This window comes from Salminus brasiliensis, chromosome 1 (assembly GCF_030463535.1).
Source record: "Salminus brasiliensis chromosome 1, fSalBra1.hap2, whole genome shotgun sequence".
NCBI lineage: Eukaryota > Metazoa > Chordata > Actinopteri > Characiformes > Bryconidae > Salminus > Salminus brasiliensis.
Window position 1 is genome coordinate 50,856,382 of NC_132878.1, and position 20,740 is coordinate 50,877,121.

At 39.5% G+C, this 20,740-nt stretch overlaps 2 protein-coding genes across 2 annotated transcripts; one reads left to right on the forward strand and one right to left on the reverse strand.

Annotated features, from left to right (window-relative positions):
- Positions 1-490: 490 nt before the first annotated feature.
- Positions 491-10,279, reverse strand: LOC140557388 (cytochrome P450 2J4-like). Its single transcript, XM_072681778.1, has 9 exons — positions 10,005-10,279; positions 8,839-9,001; positions 8,529-8,678; positions 7,221-7,381; positions 6,892-7,068; positions 5,383-5,524; positions 5,039-5,226; positions 3,864-4,005; positions 491-2,396 (listed from the first exon to the last, which is right to left on the reverse strand). The coding sequence occupies exons 1-9, from the start codon at positions 10,203-10,205 to the stop codon at positions 2,221-2,223; spliced, it is 1,500 nt and encodes a 499-aa protein (XP_072537879.1). The 5' UTR covers positions 10,206-10,279; the 3' UTR covers positions 491-2,220.
- Positions 10,280-10,805: 526 nt separating this feature from the next.
- LOC140557430 (cytochrome P450 2J2-like) lies at positions 10,806-17,853 on the forward strand. The gene is made up of 9 exons (XM_072681852.1): positions 10,806-11,023; positions 11,207-11,369; positions 11,953-12,102; positions 12,198-12,355; positions 14,370-14,546; positions 14,674-14,815; positions 15,533-15,720; positions 15,823-15,964; positions 17,130-17,853. Exons 1-9 carry the CDS (start codon positions 10,841-10,843, stop codon positions 17,303-17,305), a joined length of 1,479 nt encoding a protein of 492 aa, XP_072537953.1. The 5' UTR covers positions 10,806-10,840; the 3' UTR covers positions 17,306-17,853.
- Positions 17,854-20,740: the final 2,887 nt, after the last annotated feature.

The following is a 20,740-nucleotide window of genomic DNA, read 5'->3' on the forward strand; positions in this document are numbered from 1 at the left end:
CAATACAATACAATCTGCCTGAAAGGCCTGGGCATGAAAACAAGGCAAGGATGTCAACAATAGGTTTTTAGCAGACAACTCTGTTACAGGTGTATGGAAAGGTTTGGCTACCCCTCACTAAACAATAAAGGTGCTACAAAAGGTTCTTTAAGTGATACCATAGAAGAACCACTTTTTCTAATAGAAATGTGATACAGAACCTTTTATTTGAAAACAAGGTTTTGGGGTCTTTTAAAGGTTCTTCACACTCACACATGACGAACACGGTTCTTTAGGAAACCCAAAGTGGTTCTTCTTTGGCATCACTCAAGGAACCTTTTGTAGCAGGTGCAGGTCCAGTTCAGTACATAAGTAGACATTCTGCCATGTCATATTTAGGTATGTTGGTGGGTTGTCTGGATAGGCCTATGCATGTTATATATAAAAATATATATAAAAATATTTTTTCAGTGTGTAGAGGTTGGAAGTGTGTGAAGGTTGAAAGCAGAGGTGGATGTAAACACAGGCTTTTATTAGGGAAAAAAAAGGAAAACAAAACCAAACAAACAAAACAACAAACAAGAAAACAAACCAAACACTGAGACTAACACAAGAAAAATAGAAACTGAACAGTACAAAACAGGCCAAGTTTAAAAAACAAAGGGGTACTTGGACTAACAAGGACAACAAGGAACACCTGGGACTAACAAGGAGGCGTGGCTACAGAAGAGGCACAGGTGGGACCACTAATGAACAGGAGGGGCTAGGACAGACAAGACACAAACAAAGCCATGTGCTCCCAACACAAAACATCCAAAACCTCCAAAAAAAAGTGCTTTCAGCTAAATAAAAGAACAGCATAGATTGGGCACACCAATAAAGTATCAACTTACACGTTTGAATTACCAACGAGTTCGAAGTGGTTTACTAGTTCATATGTCTGTTTGACAATGATTAGAGTTCAAATAATATAATCTTTTTTTAACTGTAATAGTGGAACTGCAATAGCCAGATGACCTGACACACAAATCTTAATGTTTCCAAAGTCCAGTATGTTGAAGGTCTCTGAATAAACAGTGCATATCACCTCTCACCTTCTTACATAACAGCTAACCCATGACTAAAGTAGATCAGAACGCACAAGTGATATCTACTGAACATATGCTGATTAGAATTTATTTATGTGTTATGTTTGGAGGGGCCAAATAGGATTGTCCCTAGCATTCACAAGAAATGTGTTTTGTATGATCATTCATATTTTTCAGATATCTTACAAATTCCTCTCTCATCTGAAGTCATTCCATACTATATTATGCAAGACATTCACAATATTACCTACTATCAAGCAGTTTCAGTGCAGCACAATTCAACACAGCATTCACTCCATATTATCACTTTGTTTTTATTTCATTTTATTTGGAAAGAAATGAACACTAATGTACCCTAACCCTTGATTGTACAATGTAGGCTCCAGGTAGAAGATCTTGAATAAACACTTGAATAAAGATCCAGTTATATTCTGTTCTCAGTGCATTTTTCAATGATGATTTAGACAAGTGCCATACCTACATATACATAGTGAAACACAGACATGAATCAGTGGAACAAGCAGATAACAAAGTAGAGACTAGAATAGTGTAGTATGGTGGAATAGTATACAGAGCTGCAAAGACCAACAACTATAACAGCAGTTTAGGCCAATATCAATATATATACAGTGGAAAAGTAACTGATAAATTACTCAATTAACTAATTACCCAAATGTATTTAATTTAGTCTGTACTTGGGCTAGATGATAAGTAGGCTAAAAAGTCTCAACAAGCTAACAGTGGAACTTTTAAGAGGGCAGGGGGTGTCATGCCATCTGGTACAAATCTAACACAGCATTCAAATAAAAACAAACATGGTGGTGGTGATATTCTGGGCCTAGACAACTTGCCATAATTGACACATCCAGAAATTCTGCTCTGTACAAAAAAAGGCTGAGAAGCTCCTCCATCTCAAATGTATCAGGGTCATGTAGCAAGACATTGGTCCAAATCACAGAAGCAAGCCCCCCCTCTGAATGGCTTAAAGGTAAAAGTGGTAAAACTAGCTATTTAGTTTAGAGGAGCAAATACTTTTGACATGGGTGATATGTATGTCGAAATAATTTTCCAGGTTTGGGTTCGTCTGGCCTTATATTACATTAAGTATGAGGGTCCGAAACCATTTAGTGTCAACTGTATAAGAAAAAAACTTTTAGCGTGGGACAGCACAGAGCTGGTATGGTTTAGGGTTGTGTGTGGCCCCTAATATGTACTCCATGCTAGGCTCCACACCCTCTGGTGATTTGAAAGTGAAGCGCTGAAGCAGAGAGCTGAAGAACAGGAACAGCTCCATACGAGCCAGCTGCTCCCCAAGACACACTCTCTTTCCTGGGGGACAAACACTATCATCAACAACAGCTCTACAACTTGATTAAATACACTGCAACGCAAGAAACACATCTGCCCATGAACTTTCAGCCTGAAGTTAAATCTTCACCAGTCTGAGGCCATGGAACAACACTTTACTCAAAGTACCTTAGCACACACAAACCTCATTAATAGCCATACAATCATACCAGCATTTAAGAATACATTATAGTATGTAGGTAGTCACAGACAATATTATTCATTTATGACATTGATATTCAAGCACAACACAAGTTCTACAGAAGAAACACATAGACTAGATATTTAATCATTAAATTAAATTAGTAATATAAAATTACTGAAGCCGTTCTTTATGGGCGGGATTTAAAAAAAAACTAAAAGAGGCCTTCTGACAATATTTCACATGAAATTTTGTCTACATTGCACAGCTGACTTTATTATAACTAAAATAGTTCTAAAGAGCTCTCTGAATTCCAGCATGGTACTGGAGCTACCACTGCAACAAGCCACGTAGTGAAATTTCTTCCCTCCTTGAGAGTCCACCATTAAAGTGAGTGACTCTTATTGAAAAGTGGTATTGAAAAGTGTTTAGAAGCCCAATTAATGACCCATTGTTACATACATGTTTGAAGAAGCAGACTGCAGGGCTAGGTGCTTGATTTGTGGCAATGAAATTGAATAAAACGCTAGAATTCAATGATTTACAAATGTGTCTCAATACTTTTGTCCATATAGCAGAGCTATAATGTCTATGGATTTAAAATGGGATTACATAAAAGCTCCTGTAGGTGTAATACGTAGGTGTATATCTTCAGGTTTCCTAATGAAAGAAAATTTCTCTCAAATTAAAAAGAATTGGATGTAATTGAGAACAAGGATTGAAAGAAATATTAAAGGCAGATATTGATGGTGCCCATGAATAAGAGACGACTTTAGGCAAACCTAAGAGCGTAAATGTTTCTACACAAGTATTCCTGAGGTTTAGCTTACAAAAGTGGGGCACAACGGAGGTGTTAATGCGTTTGGGAACACTTTAGTGTAGGACAGCCTTCTGAAAGCTACCTGACACTTGTGTATTACAGAACTTATTCCAACAAGCATTGTCAGTTATCATAACAGTTGTCATAACAGATGTGAAACGACATCATATTTGATAAATGCAGCACCGATGACATCTGACGCTTGTTGGCAAAAAGGCTTTAGAATTGCTGAGGTAGGTTTCTCTCAGTTGTTGTTAAAGTATTAGGCTGAAGTCAGGTAGCCTAATGAATGCTGCTCTTCGGTAACCCAAAGTTAAATTAGACAGAAAAGTTCATTATGAACATTGATCATTTGCAGAGTTTGAGTACAGAAAGTTTTTTATTCAGAAGACAACCACTATCTTTGGCAAAGAACAGTTTACCACTTACTCATATGTTCAAACTGCAGCAGTACAACTACAGCAAGAAAAAAACAACTTTACATCACCTGCAGAAAAGGGCAAGAAGGCCTCCCTCTTCCTAAAGTTTCCATCAGAATCCAGGAAGTGACCTGGATTAAAAGAGTGAGGCGTCTCCCACTCTGTTTTGTCAAACAGAACGGATGTCAAGTTGCCAACCACCATCGTGCCCTGCAGAACAACGACACCATTATCTATGCTGTAGCTTAATTACTGCAGCTTTCATAAACATTGCAGAAACAGAATAGAGTGTTACATCCAAAGTTTCCATGAGAGTCTGGCTGATCCATTATTTGACTGCGATGTAGGCCACTGCTTTATTCTGTAGAAATGAGTAATTGATCTCTAGTTTAACTACACCATAGTAATACTGTTTGAACTAGTAAATATGAAATATGTTACATTGCTTAAATCTAATGATGCAGTCAGAGAGGGCTGTCTTTCTCAACCATTACGTTATTAAGGCCATTATGTAATTTCTCATGCCATTTTGTAGGAATATTCAAAAGTAATGTTTTGGTAAATTAGGGGGATTAACAGATGCATATTTTGAGACCTTCACCCAGTCATTGACGTACAGCGCAAAGCTCACTGAACAAGGTCCCAAACAGTTACAAGTTATAAGTCATGGCTTTGTGATGAAATTCAATTCTGAAGCTTAGGATAAACATGTTGATGTGCTGGTACAGCCTGCTTAGACCGTCTCAACAGTGTGCAACTGAGCCATTAAGAGGGGCCTTCCTATACCAGTTCTAGCAAACGTTCTTCTACCTCGTCCTGCATCCTTCACTTTGAGACTTGTGTAATGTTTATTGACTTGGTTCCCCAGACTAAAAAAAATGGGGATTTGGAGATTTGATGCTATATCTAAAACTATTTACAGAAGATTTTCCACCAATGCAAACAACCCTTTAATGGTCACGGTCCTGTGTTACCATCATAGATAACATTGTCTTTAGTAAAGAACCCTTGAGGAACCCTTTTCTAAGAGTGTAGTCTTGGACTAGGTTATCTATTTAACAGAACATTTCCATACAAAATGCTCTGAAGTTCATGACTCTGCTTAATCCTTGTTCAGGAAACCATCTCGAATGGTTTCTACTGTTTGATCAAGTTTAAAGAGAACTGAAAATCATGTATGTGTCATACTGACCACACAATGATCACTATGGTGTGCATTGTACATAAGATTCTTTTAACCCACTTTCGGTATTGAGTATTCCTCAATCTGTGTGTCCCTTGTGGCAGCCCGGACCACGTTGAGTGGAAGAATGTTTCCCATCCTCTGGATCTCGTGAATAACGGCGTTGGTGTAGGGAAGGTTGTCTCTGTCCATCACAGACGGCTGTCTTGAAGACCCCACCACCCGTTCAATCTCGTCCTGAACCTTGGCTAAACGTACAAGATAGGAGCTGTTTGCAAAGCAGTGCATGAGCTAATCTGTAAACTGGTAAACAGTGTATCTCTAACTAGAAGAAACGGTTCAAATGTAAATAGGAACACCATGGACATCAGATGAGATGGCTGGAAAGGTTACTTTGCACTAACCCTGTATGTCTGGATATCTGATCATGTACAGCAGGCCCCAGGTCAAAGTTGTGGCTGTTGTCTCAGTCCCGGCTGCGAAAAGATCCAGTGTGCAAAAGCACAAGTTCTCGATATTGAAACCAGCACCCTGGTCATCTTTCCACTGCAAAGAACATGTGGAAAAAAGTGGAAATAAAACCTGGGATCTTGAAGCCGCATGTCAGTTTTCAGACACTTATAGTCATTACTGGCTTATTTAACTTGAGGAGGATTTTAAATATACGCCTGCTCAGGCAGCAAAAGCATGCATGCTGAATATCTGTACCCTTCAATCGCACTTTGGAGAAAATGCAATTAAGCAGCTTGTGTGTGTTGCATGAAGACATGCATGCTTGCATTAGGTTACACGCAAGCATGTATCCATATGAAATTCCTCAGACATTCACATTATCTGTCAGAGGCAACAAAAGTGAATGGGGTCTGGGCATGCAGCGCATGTTCCTAGTGATATGAAGCATAAAACCAACTCACTGTTAGACTATTTTTCCTCTCTTAGGAGCAGTTTGTCTGTCACCTGGTTTAAAACTGTCCTGCACTGTTCACTGTGAAAAATGTTGATTGTAAAAATGTAAAAAAACATTATTTTTGGCATGTATGGAGATGGGTAAGTGCATTTTTATATAAGATATATAAAGCTGTCTTCTCAGGATGCCATCAATGTTTTTGTACCCTAGGGCCATAAAAATGTATCTGGCTCTGCCAGCAATAAAATTTGTAAGACTCTTGCAATATGGGTTGCAGTATAATGCATACTGGACGATTTATGCACCTTCACCCTTTTGCTCTGGACACAGGCCTGTTTCTACCTTACAAACTACTAGGGAGCTGCTTCTATGCTTAACTACTAATAAGACACTTAACTTGTCCAAAATATTAATGAAAAGAAGAATCCCACAATGTCTCAAATGGCACTAAATGTACAAACAAATTAATTAAAAGACACAAGATCAACAACAACATGCTCAAGGGCTGTATATTTGTTTGCTATATTGTTTTCTTATGTCCTGCATGTGGTACATAATGTGGTAATAAGTGGTAATACGTACTAATGTGGTAAATAAATATGAATGAATAAATTACATGAAACATATACAGAGTTTTATCATTTTTGCATTCTGAATTTCAAGATTTGTATTTTATTCATTTTTACATATTCTTTAAATTAATTTATCTTTCAGTCTCTGTATTGTGACCTACATTTAGGATTTGGTACTCATGTCATGTTAACCAAATAAATATTTAGTACACAAATAAATTGGATATGATCAAATGCCATCCCCTCTTTTAATTCCCATTCTGGTTAATGTCTATGATCAGCATTCTCGACCTGCTTTATCGGCCATAGTAGTCCCCTGTTAACATTCACAAAGCTTCTCAGATAGGGTCACTGACCTAGGGTCAGGTCTTTGGCTAGCTTTCTGTAGATCTAGAGATGCTAAACTAAAAAAGTACAACATCAAAAACACTTACTTTTTCCATTTCAATGAGAAAACAGTCAATATAGTCACGAGGGTTTGCGGGGTCACAGTCCACTCGGTGCTCTTCTATTTTATGATTGGAAAACTTAACCATTCTGTCCCATAAGGTGAATATTTCCTGGTGAGGTCCAGGAATTCTGCGCATGATCCATGGGAATGTGTTGTATAACTAAAAGAACACAAGTATTGCTTTTGTGAAGCATCCTCTTTACTATTCAGGCCCTGACACATTGCTGTCGTACAGTTTGCTAAAACCAGCATTTGCAATACAGTCATCAGATATTAAAAATGCAAAAATTATTGACTTGGTTGTCAACATACCTGACCCAGAATGCTACCTTCAAGGAGCACAATTTGGTTGATCGTTTTCAGCAAGGTTTGGAACTCGCTGTCACTGTACTCAAATCTTTCACCAAACACAAGGACACAGATCACGTTGGAAACAGCACAGTTCAGCAGCAACCGAGGGTTAAACGGCTTGCCTGGAAATGGAACATCACTGATTAGGCATATTAAAGCTAGAAAGGTTGCTAGCTGGGAAAACTAGCCTTTCCTTCCCTTATTAATACAATAATTTCAGTCAACCAACTTGTAAGTAATTATGCAAATACGCATATGAATAAAATAAGATCTTTATGAATACTGATGAACAATCACAGGGCACAACGCACCTTTATTTTTCCAATGCCATGCACAATTCGTTATTTACAACATTATCCTTAAGCTCTTGTACTGAACTGTCCACGCAAGCCCAACTCCTGACTGTTATGCTGTTGCTGACAAGTCCTGGTGTACCACTGTCCAGTACATTGTGGAGTGTCCCCTGCTGCAGCAAAGCAGCCCTAAACCATAGCTGATACAGCTGATTCAGGTTCTTGTGCTCAAATGCATGTCCTCCCTTACTGTGTCCAAATAATTTAACTTTGAATCCATCTGTTCAAAGCACATTGTTCCAGATGTCCTGGTCTCGGTCTTCTCTGGAAAACTTTACCATCAAGCTTGTGCAGTCTCTTTCCTGTGGTAAATGTATGTTCTTCTACTGTGGCAGGAGCTAATTTTACATTTACTGAGGACATTTTAGGATTGTTAGAGACTTCTTTACACGTCTTGAGTTCTACTTTTGGGCTGACCAGCATCAGATGAATGTACATGCGAAAGGGGCTAATGTAGGGGAGATAAAGAGGACATGATTTCAGGAGTATCAATTTACTAGTATCTAGTAACTACTAGATACTAATTCAATTTAGGGACAATATTGGTGCAAAAATCTGTCTTTTGTTATATATTGAGATTTTACATTAACATGGCTCCCCCAGTGAACATACGGCTGAACTAACAGTGACATAGCGCACATGACTGTCGTTGAATCTACCCTTTTTTATAGTTGAAAATGCAGACGCAGAAAAGACGACCTGCAAGTCACTGCAACCTCCCATGGCAAAAATAATGTATTCAACTTTAATGTTGTAAATTCATTACAATGTCAAAGTGTTTTCCATAATAACCTATTAAGAGTTCTGGCAATGCTACAACAGCAACATATACCTCTTATGGCAAAGATGACTCTGTTGGTAATATTCTGGATGTCTGTCACTAATTGTCAGAAAGCAGCCTACTAACTGGTGTTACCTTGTTCATTTGATATGGCTTCATTCAGATACCGGCATTCAAGATGGATAGAGGGCTCCAGGCTTTTTTTCCCCAAGCCAAAATTCCGAAGAGTTGAGAGTGCAAACCTCCTCTGCTGCTTCCATGTATATCCATTGGAGGCAACAACGCCTGTTTGTCAAATAAAAAAAGGTTTTTAGGCCTTATGCTCATTTCTGGACTCATCAAACACTACATTCCAAAAGGAAAACAGGATGGCAAGGTGTGGGCTACATAATCTGCTTATAGCGTTCCAAAATAGAAAAAACTTCACCCAGCTCCACAGTCCTACCTCGGTCACCAACAGTGTCACGAAGCATGGGGACACTTGGGCGATCAGCATAGTCACTTCCTTGGTCAACATACACCTTTTTCATCAACTTATATCCATTCAGCACAACAAGCCTTGGTCCAAAAATCTGAATGTTGAAAACGTTTCCGTATTTTTCTGCACACTGAAAAGATACAGAACTATAAACTATGCACCAACGAAATAAAAACAACGTATTCACATAAACAATAAAACCGTGTTTATTTACTGCGCTCTGCAGGGTCACAGTCTTTTGTTTATTACATTTTGAAAAAAAGTAAACAAACATAATTGTCGGTCCACAAGGTGATCTCATACTGCAAATGAGTTTTCATTACTTATTAAACATATTAATATTAACATGAACATATTATTTTGCATTATTGAAGCAATACTGGAAATATGACAGTTATTCAAGTATAATAATATGAAGGATTTCTTAATCAATACCAGCTCCCGGTAAAAGAAATGAGAATATTGTGGTATGCAAATATTATTGGTGCCGTTTTGTTCCCCAAACTGATTAATTCATTCAATCATAATATTACACTTCATGTTTTTGTTTTTTTTTTGATGACAAACCAAACTTGGATGTGCTGATGTTCTTTTCTCTGAGAATTTGTATTAAATATAGATATAACATTAAAAAAAATTAAATAAATAAATAAATAAATAATAAAAAAAAAACTTTCTGGTCAGTCCAAGCTGGTTAGGTTGATTGACAGTCAGCTCTTGACCACCATAAAGTCTTAGGGTAAATTTGAGATTGTTGGCAATCTGCTCTACGAGCATGACCAACCTGGCCAAACTAATCCACCAGCATGACCAGCTTGCCAGCTGTGTGTTATCAGCTGACCATCCATACCCCTACCGCCCCTGTAGTCTGACTGTCAACAGTTGCGGCGCAATGCATCATGGGCATTGTTGTTTTTTTGTGACGGTAACGCAAGAGCCCAGTAAGTCGAGCCCACTTGAAAACCACACGAACAGAGGCAACACAGCTGTTTTCCCAATATGCAAATAGCTGCTCACCTGTCTGACCCTAAACGTGAGGGGTGTCTAGCTCGCACGCTAAATGACGCTGCAGTGTGTAGAGCACGCAGCTGACGGTAGGGCTATCCTGGTCGCAGAGTGCCGCATGTGCTTACCTCTTCCAGCTGGATATGAAACTTCTGCATACTGAACATATGAATGTTCCCTATAAACGGCAGAGACCGCGGTCCGGGAGGGAAGTTTTTCGGTGCTTTATTTCTCACATAATCCAAGAGGAGCAAAAACACACACGAGAACAGCAGAGCACTCTTGATGTCGAGCCACTCGTGTAGGTATAAGAGCTGACCGAACGTCATGCTGGATTAAACTAAGGGTCCGTCTGCTGAAGTCTGCACAAGCTGTCTCCCGATTGCCCGACCCTTTCCAGTGACCCCGCGAGACTACAAGACACGCCTGTTGAGAAACACGCTCACCCAACAAATCGCTGTCCACTCTTTGCTGCCATCTAGCGTCTGTTTGTGGTGTGACATACAGTCTGCACAGCCGTGGGACTGATACCCTGCTCTATTTCTGCTTGTTGTCCTGGCCTTTAACCCTGTCGAAATCTGTGGACTGTGGTTAATAATCACATCTGACCAAATCTAAAATAAAGTGTGCTGTAGAGTTTTTCAGAAAATCATTTTGTTATAAGGCATAAATGAAGGCCAAAGAAATAGAATTACCAGAAGGTCCTTTGTGTTCTCCCATGTAGGAAATGTTTTCTGTCATCTTTGAAGAGAAAAAAAACATTTAGCTTTTAAAATAGACTGGGAAGGATCATTTTTCTATTTTTCAAAGTAAAAAAAAAAAAAGAAGCAAGCGAGCATGCAACACGTAAAATTAAATGTGACTGGCTCATTCAGAGACTTATATAAGCATACACACATACACACACACACACACTCAGGCACAGCACACATTCTGACCACCAGGATCGTCCCAAACTCCAGCCATGGTCTTGCACAACTTGTTGGAATCCTTTGATTTGAAGTGCTGGCTGATCTTCTTTTTTCTGTTCCTTCTGCTTGTTGATATCATCAGGAATAAGAATCCACCAAATTTCCCACCAGGTCCCTGGCGCCCACCTTTCGTAGGAAATATCTTCACTGGAGCTGACCTCAAAACCATTGACAAGGCGAGAGAATCCTATATATACACACACACATATTGCATATTATTGATTCACAGTCCATTTTCAACTGCCTAGGAACAGTTTAACATGTAGTTTCACTTCTGTGATTGAGATTTTACTGTATATTGTTTAGATTTTGATTAAGCTGTTTACAATTCAAACACAGTCATTTCTATTGTGTTTCAGCTTCACAAACAGTATGGGGATGTCTTCAGTGTGAGATGGGGCAGTAGCAAAACTGTGTTTATTTGTGGATACAAAATGGTGAAGGAGGCTCTCGTCACTCAGTTGGACAGCTTTGCTGAGCGTCCGGTTATCCCCCTGTTTGATAAAGTGTACAAGGGACGTGGTAAGTGCAAATGACCCTCACCAGCTTCTGCTTAAGAGACACTGAGCTGGGTTCAGGATGCAAAAGCATCTTGGCACAAAGAGGAATCTTCAAAGATACACTCTCAAAAATACAGACACATAAAGACTTTTTGGAGCAATGCTATAGAAGCCTTTAAAAACTTCTCACATTTCTTTTACAAACATAATTCTTGAAGGAACCAAAAGTGTTTCTTGTTTGACATCACTCAAAGTGCCCTCTGTTGCATCTTTCATTTTTAAGAGTGTACAGTCAGCATTGCACTTAAGACTTTTTCAACCAGCAGAGATGATCTTAGCGCTTAAATGTTTTTGGGTCCCAGTCTGTACCTCTCCAGCATTAGCGCAATGTCATTTAGTGCATTGGTGCAAATGTACAATCCACTCAAGGCAAAAATGGTTCTACACATTACTGAAAAGGGGGATATAGTACTTCTACATTTTCCAGGAAGGAGATATAGGTAGCATATATGACCTATATATTGTCTGAAATTCTTCTAGTAATAGACCTTGCAGTTAGTTTCCATGGTTATATTGGGTTGCACTTCCTCTGCTGTGCTGAAAAGGTGTGTCTCTGAGTAATGGATACATTTGGAAGATGCAGAGAAAGTTTGTCATCACTCAACTGCGCTATTTTGGTGAGGCAAAGAAGACCCTTGAGCTGAGCATCCACCAGGAGAGTGTCTTCCTGTGTGAAGCTTTTAAAGAAGAAAAGGGTGAGTGATCAGAATAAGCTCTATCAGTTAAAGCAGTGCTGGTTGAACAAGGTTCTGTAACTGATGGTGATGTGTTTTCACTCTTCAACATAAAGGTCCTTTCAACCCTCAGTTCTACCTCAGCACTGCTGTTGCAAACATCATCTCTGCTCTAATGTTTGGGCATCGCTTTGACTACCATGATGAACGCTTTCGCAATATCCAGCGCTTGCTTGTTGAAGCTGTCTCACTGGCAGGCTCTTCTCAGGCTAATGTTAGTAATGCAGACAGGTTTTTGGAGAAAAAAGAATGCGCAATTCATAAGGTTGCATGGCACCCACATAAGTCTTTCATGACTGGCATAGACCTACATAAACAAATCCTGGCTAGCAGACAAAAACTATGTAGCGGCAAAATGGCAACTTAACAGGAGAAGGAAAAAACGCAAGGAGGCCACTTCCCATGAGCTACCCACTTCCCGTGAGCTACCATGGAAGTACCTACGGCACCTTGGCTGGAAGTTAGCTGACAGACCAATCAAAGCAGGGATACAATAGGTGCGGCTCCTGAATTTGCCATTCTTGGAGCATGCTTTTCCCCAGTGAAGTACCAGAAAAAACTCCACAGCCTGGCATGCTTGGGGTTCAGCTAGGCCCCAGCTCCTCCAGGGGCTCAGGTGGGAAGGTGCAGAAGCGACAAGGCGTTGAGAGTCACAATTGTAAATCTTGAAAATTGAAGCGTGTGAATTCTGTCTCAGAATTCTGAATTCTGAGGGGGGGGGGGGGGGTGTCTGGACGAATATGGTGGGTTACCAGTGGCTGGGAGAGGCACAGCTTATCTGTGCTGCCAGTGTGCAGTTTGGAAAAACCTGGCACCAGAATGCAGTGGGAGAAAGGGTTGTCCCAGTATTGTTTTAGCTAGGGTTGCCACTTTTCAGAAATGAAAAAAAGGGGAGCCCACCATGGCTCTTCTCGGCCATGACCATGGACTGCTGTGGGGGCGGGGCACTCGCAGCAGTGGTATGTTTTATTTTGTGCCAGTGTTGAGTGGTGAGCAAGAAAGCAATTAGTCATACTTAAGGCTTGAACACAACTCCCTGTCTTTCAAAGTGCTGTTGTAAAGAGTGATCAGGAGCTTATTTCTCATAAGCTCCATGGAGCACCTCTTCCTGCAGTCACTCCATTTGTTGGCCATTCTGGAAAATATCCTTTCCTATCCAGTAGATGCTGGGATGTTCAGGATGAGGCTGATGATACCCAGGATAATGATGATACCCATCTACTTGAAAGAGAGCCACCTACCTGGCAGCCACACCTTTGGACTTCCATTCATCTTCAGCGTCTCCTTAGAGCTTCTTCAGAATGAGTTTTGCTGTGGAGCATGTATCATGAAGTTCATCCATGTTGACTTTTGCAGTGAGAAATGCAGTAAAATCTGCCCTTGCCATGTCTGCATTTTTTGTATCACTCATGTCACATTTTCGCTTTTGAGGACGTGGAGTATTGGGTGAAGTGGACATTTTTTAAAGGTGTGTGTTTTGTGAGCAGCGCCAGAGCAGACACATGTGTCTATGTGTATTGGACATTCATAGAAATACGGAAAACAAATCATTTAACATTTAATTGCCAAATAAAGGACGATTCTGTATTTTACAGGATGGGTGACAACCCTAGTTTGAGCTCTTTTATGCATGTGCACAGGGAGAGACTGCTTGGTGGACTGCTTTAATTGAGCAGGGAGCCTTTATGCGTCAAAAAAAACCTTTGCCTTCTGTTGGGTTTTCTTTGGTAGTGGGCTAGGCAATGTGGAGCCTTTCACCTGTCCGTCTACAGGCCTCAACAAGGTCGGATATTATAGAAGTGATAGGAGATAGCAGGAGGTGAGTTGGCTTAAACACGTGCTTTTACACCTGCTAGGTCTTCACCGAAGAGAGTGTGAATGACGAATTAGGGAGCTGCACCTGTTAATATAGGGGGCAGGTGTTCCCGTATCACTGCTGTGATTGGTCTGTCAGCTGGCACATTTTTGAGCAATTCTATTGGTTCATTATAAAATATAGACACAATGTAAACTGTGTGTGAAAAATTACAAATATATAGGGTTTAATGTTACAGTGATGATCGTTGATCATAACCTGTGAAATGACATCAGAATAGAAATAAGCCTTTATGACTTAGGAATTGTGCCCTGCAGTCTTACAGTGTTTTTTCTCTGTAATTGGCATTAACATGAATTAATCCTCCATTACCCATATTGTTCACTACTTGATTTTTGTTTTTTTCCGGCAGCTGTACAATAGCTTCCCTTCACTCTTTGATTATTTCCGTGGGCCACATCAGAAGGTGTTTGCAGACTATTTTGCGATCCTTGACTTTGTGAAAGATGAGATCAGAAAGCACATGGAGAATTTGGATCCATCAGACCTGCGGGACTACATAGATGCTTACCTGGTAGAGATTGAAAAGGTCTGTGTAAGATGTGCAAAAATGTGCAAATTCAGTGGATCAGTGGATCTTCAGCTTTTAGTAAAGACTCGAATACAGCCATACACAGCATGCAACGCTTCTGTGTTCTGTGTTTAACTCCTTTTAGAAAAAGAGCGACCCTAAAGCTGGCTTTGATCTGGAAACATTAGCTTGTGCCACAATGGACCTGTTTGAGGCTGGGACAGAAACGTTAGCCACTATACTGCGCTGGGCTCTGCTTTTCCTGATGAAATTTCCAGAGATACAGAGTAAGTATCAAGAACCATTGAATGTGTGAATTATGTTTCCTGTTTTCTAATGAACGCAAACTTAGAAGTCATTAATAATTATTATGAGGATTGGTGTTAGCAAGGATGCTATAATGGGTTACAACAATTCTAAGGGCCCAGTGTAATATCTTTTCATTGGGGCCTCAAAATTCCTGGCAGTGCCCCTGGATGTTAGTGTCATGGTTTGAAGCTTCACATTTAGATTCATAGCATTTGGCTGATACTCTTACCCAGAGTGATTTACGTTTGAATCATGTTACAGGTAGACAAATGTAGTGTTAGATGTCTTATTGGTGTAGCGTTGTGGGCTGCTCAGGAACATATCCTACTCGGCCATAGGGAGGCGTTGTTATCCACTATGCTACATCAACCACATGACCTGGTAAATGAGGTTTGCTTTGAAGGAGAATTCCATTAAAATGTAAAAATATTCTACACAGCTGAATCATTAACTTACAACGGAATCAAAAGTTTCTAAATGTTTGCTCTAATAAGCCTTTCATTTTAATAGAACCTTTACACTGTATATTTAATCACTGCATTGAGAGTTATATTTACTCATAACATTATGTATATATATATATATCCATTGAAAGTTTTTTTTTATGTGGAATCAAAAGTGGTTATTCTTTCGTCAGTTTAAAGAACTTCACTGACATTTTTACAAGGGTAAAATAAGAGTTGGTATCTATTCAGAAAAGGTGCAGGCAGAGATTGACAGTGTGATTGGAAAGTTGCGTCAACCCAGCCTGGCTGACAGATCCAACATGCCTTACACTGAAGCGGTCCTCCATGAGACACAGAGGATGGCCAATATTCTCCCCTTGGGATTTCCCAAAAAAGCCTGTAAAGATACAACACTGGGAGGATTCGTCATACCGAAGGTTTGACATTAACCAATGGTGCTTTTTCAAGGAGAATAAATGACACTAAATTGCATGTTGTACAAGTCGAGGACATTTTATAAAACTGTCTCTCATCATTAGGGCACACCTATAACCACAAACCTGTCATCTGTGCTCAGTGACAAAAACGAGTGGGAGGCACCAGACACCTTCAACCCAGGACACTTCCTTGATAAACAAGGACAATTCCGCAAGAGAGACGCCTCCATGCCTTTTTCAGCAGGTGAAACAAATAGACTCAGACAACCCTGGGCTGTTCAGACATGCAAGGGGTACTATGATGTACATGCCCATTACTGTTTTATATTAAGCATCATACTTTCTATCTATCTATCTATCTATCTATCTATCTATCTATCTATCTATCTGTCTGTCTGTCTGTCTGTCTATCTATCTATCTATCTATCTATCTATCTGTCTATCTGTCTGTCTGTCTGTCTGTCTATCTTTCCGATAAATGAATAACAATGAGGTAAATAGCTAATATACACTGTGTCACTACAGTGCAGGAATTGCGGCCTACTGCAGGGATTTTCTAGTTTTGTATAATAAGAAAAAGTTGTAAGGTCTTTACAAGAGTTCCCTTTAAAATATATTTTATTGTGTTATCATCAATAATGTAAAAAAGATGCTAATTATGTTTATTAAGCTATATATATATATATATATATATATATATATATATATATATATATTTTTTTTTTTTTTTTTTTTTTTTTCCAATGTATATATATGTATATAATGTATATATATACTACATATCTTTTCCATTCTATTTTACAATGCATAGGGCCTTGGAGTTGGTGCTTGTAAATCTTTTGAAAAATGTTAGCAGACAATTAACAATATTTATACTGTATTATCCTCTGCATACATGTTTGTCTTCCATTTAAAAAAGTAAGGTTTTAACACTTAGTTACACTAAACATACTTTATGTTTCTAGATACCTGCTGATATGAAGTAGATAGTTTATCCTCCCCTCTTTCTGAAGGCTTTTTTTTCAAGATGGAACCTCGCTTTGACGATTTGAGTGCATACACAAGAACATTAGTGAGGTCAGGTACTAAGGTTAAATGATTAGTTTTGGATCACAGTGCTATACCAACTCACCCCAAATGTTTTAAAAGAAGCCCCATCACTCTAAAATACAGACCAAGATGATTCTTGACATTGGCCACAATGACCCTGGGCTCCAGAGCGTCCCGTTCTGTTTACAGTGAGATTATAGAAGCTTTGTGTGTGATTCAGTAATGGGTTTATAATAAAGTAGCTGAAGACGGAGTGTTTGTTTTAGACATATAGTGTATGTGTAATTGTGGGTGGTTCGCATAATCATCTTACAATGCCATGCATGTTGTCCTGATGCACTGATATTCCTGTTCTGCAGGAAAAAGGGTGTGTCTAGGAGAGACCCTGGCACGTAAGGAGCTCTTCTTGTTCATGACCTTCCTGCTGCAGCGCTTCACTTTCTCCCCGGGCCCTGGAGAGGAGCTGAGCCTGAAGGGCCAACTGGGCTTCACACACACACCCATACCTTATCGTATGTGTGTGATTCCACGCTGAAAACCGGAGGATGGAGGGAGATGATACTCTGAAATTTGAGAATGTGGTACAGGCAAACATTAGTTAACAATAAATATGCTAATATTCTAAAAGACCTAGAATTATTAGACTTATATCAGATTGAATATATATTTGAAATGCAAAAAACTTAACTAATGTTTTAACATCATTGCATTCACAAATGCATTCTCATGTAATATTTTGTAAGTATCCTTTTTTACTGTTTTCTTACCCCCATTTGTCCTGCTACTGTTTTGTCCATTGTTCCACCTTCCTGTCACACCTGTGTGTAGTTCGTAATCACATCCCTTCAATGTTTCCTTCACGTGTGTCTTGACTTTGTATTGAGTGTATTTATTCCTGTTGTGCTTGTTTTATTTTTGCTTGGCTTTCAATATTGATTATGTTTATGTGCTGATTTTGTACTTTTACTGGCATCATGCTTCATGTCATCTGAAAGGAGATGATTTGGCCTTATAGGCTCCTAAGTTTATTTACTGGTCTTGGAAAATGAGTATATGTTCTACAGTGCATCCGGAAAGTATTCACAGCGCTTCACTTTTTCCACATTTTGTTAGGTTACAGCCTTATTCCAAATTGTATTAAATTAATCTCTTTCCTCAAAATTCTACACAAAATACCCCATTATGACCATGTGAAAAAAGTTTTCTTGAGAGTTCTGAAAATTTATTAAAATTAAAAAACAAAGAAATCATATTTACATAAGTATTCACAGCCTTTGCTTAATACTTTGTAGAACCACCCTTGGCAGCAACTACAGCCTCAAGTCTTTTTGAATATGATGCCACAAGCTTGGCACACCTCTCTTTAGGCAGTTTTGCCCATTCTTCTTTGCAGTACCTCTGAAGCTCCATCAGGTTGGATGGGAGACGTCTGTGCACAGCCATTTTCAGATCTCTCCAGAGATGTTCAATCGGATTCAAGTCTGGGCTCTGGCTGGCCCACTCCAGGACATTCACAGAGTGGTCCTGAAGCCACTCCTTTGAGATCTTGGCTGTGTGCTTCGGATCGTTGTCCTGCTCAAAAATGAACCGTCGCCCCAGTCTGAGGTCAAGAGCGCTATGGAGTAGGTTTTCATCCAGGATGTCTCTGTACATTGCTGCATTCATCTTTCCCTCTATCCTGACTAGTCTGGCAGTTCCTGCTGCTGAAAAACATCCCCATAGCATGATGCTGCCACCACCATGCTTGACTGTAGGGATGGTATTGGCCTCGTGATGAGCAGTGCCTGGTTTCCTCCAAACATGACGCCTGGCATTCACACCAAAGAGTTCAATCTTTGTCTCATCAGACCAGAGAATTTTGTTTCTCATGGTCTGAGAGTCCTTCAGGTGCCTTTTGGCAAATTCCAGACGGGCTGCCTTGTGCCTTTTACTAAGGAGTGGCTTTCGCCTGGCCACTCTGCCATACAGGCCTGATTGGTGGATTGCTGCAGAGATGGTTGTCCTTCTGCAAGGTTCTCCTCTCTCCACGGAGGAACGCTGGAGCTCTGACAGAGTGACCATCGGGTTCTTGGTCACCTCCCTGACCAAGGCCCTTCTCCCCCGATCGCTCAATTTAGATGGCCGGCCAGCTCTAGGAAGAGTCCTGGTGGTTCCAAACTTCTTCCATTTACGGATGATGGAGGCCACTGTGCTCATTGGGACCTTCAAAGCAGCAGAAATCTTTCTGTATCCTTCCCCAGATTTGTGCCTCGAGACTATTTTGTCTCGGAGGTCTACAGACAATTCCTTTGACTTCATGCTTGGTGTTTGCGCTCTGACATGCAGTCAACTGTGGGACCTTATATAGACAGGTGTGTGCCTTTCCAAATCATGTCCAATCAACTGGATTTACCACAGGGGGACTCCATTTAAGCTGTAGAAACATCTCAAGGATGATCAGTGGAAACAGGATGCACCTGAGCTCAATTTTGAGCTTCATGACGAAGGCTGTGAATACTTACGTAAATGTGATTTCTTAGTTTTTTATTTTTAATAAATTTTCAGAACTCTCAAGAAAACTTTTTTCACATGGTCATAATGGGGTATTTTGTGTAGAATTTTGAGGAAAGAGATTAATTTAATACAATTTGGAATAAGGCTGTAACCTAACAAAATGTGGAAAAAGTGAAGCGCTGTGAATACTTTCCGGATGCACTGTATGTACTAATGTAGTTGCAAGTTCCTCACACCCTCACTCATTTCACATTACTATGGTTCCACAACTTAGGCTTACTTGAAACCCCTCCTCCCCTGGCAACAACATCCTAACCATCCTAATTTGATACATCTGGAAAATGTAATCCTGCAATAGCTACTAGCCTAAATTCAGTCCTAACTGAACAAGTCATGGTAACTAAATCGTTGAGTTTAAAATTAGGATATTTCTGTAATACAATTAACTAACTGCAGGGGCATCACACCCATACTGCCTTCTAAGATTATGGAAACACACATTTCTGAATATATTATGTAAGTCATAAAACATACATTTTATAAGTCCCTGAACAGTCATTTCTAGGAGCTAATGCATGCTTTGTAGTTTTACTACAAGAATTATGCAACAGTATTCAATCACAGTGTTCACCATATCTAATCACTATTGATCAGCCTTAAAAGAAATAAGGATTCAAAATGAACTACTGATTTCATGATATATCACAATAAACATTTTCATGTCTCAGTTTTTTTTTTTTTGACCCTGCATGATTTTACTGGACAGTGAACCGTGCTTGCTCACATCCCTAAAGAACATCAGATAGGCTGGTATGAATGATGATGGGATGAGTATGTTTGGCATTCCACATAGCGATCTTAAGATTGTATGCCACAGAAAACTATTTTATGAAGGTCCCAATTTCACAGGCATTTTGGAACTCTGTAATAAGTAATGCTGCAGACAATGGAGAAGTTTTTTTATTATCCATATATTATCCCTGGACAATCCAAAAAACTGTACATATACACATACCTTTGACCTGTCTTAGTTGAATTCCTGTAGGATGTAAATGCCTGGATGGCTGATACATTACAATATGATGAATCAGGGGTCTTGTTAATGGCATCCTCAGCCACAATTGACACATCTCAACCATCCTCAACCAACTGTTATAGACCTGCTGCTGACACTAGTCTGGAACTGGAGCTTTAATGGATTAGGCTTTGAGTTGAGATTAAGGTTAGGATTAGGACTTTTGTAAGGTTTGGGTTTTGCATAATGGAAGTCGCTAAAATAATTCCAAAGTTTTTTATCTTCAATAAATGAAATGATCATTTAAAAATTGTAATAAAAAATGTTTCTTGAATTCATATTGTCTTATGCTATGTTTTGTGTGATGATCAGAAACCATTTACAAATTTAGTTAATAAATATGCAATCTGTTTCTGAAATGTTGAAAACACTGAACTCTACGTTAAGGTATTTTATGAAAGC

Bases quoted from the DNA above. Each gene is read 5' to 3' on its own strand.
- LOC140557430 (XM_072681852.1), top strand. From the start codon at position 10,841: ATGGTCTTGCACAACTTGTTGGAATCCTTTGATTTGAAGTGCTGGCTG. The intron at 12,356-14,369 runs GTTAGTAATGCA...TTTTTCCGGCAG, and splicing joins CAGGCTCTTCTCAGGCTAAT to CTGTACAATAGCTTCCCTTC. The intron at 15,721-15,822 runs GTTTGACATTAA...TCTCATCATTAG, and splicing joins GAGGATTCGTCATACCGAAG to GGCACACCTATAACCACAAA.
- LOC140557388 (XM_072681778.1), bottom strand. From the start codon at position 10,205: ATGACGTTCGGTCAGCTCTTATACCTACACGAGTGGCTCGACATCAAG. The intron at 9,002-10,004 runs GTAAGCACATGC...GTATCTTTTCAG, and splicing joins TTCATATCCAGCTGGAAGAG to TGTGCAGAAAAATACGGAAA. The intron at 5,525-6,891 runs GTAAGTGTTTTT...TGTTCTTTGCAG, and splicing joins TTCTCATTGAAATGGAAAAA to TGGAAAGATGACCAGGGTGC.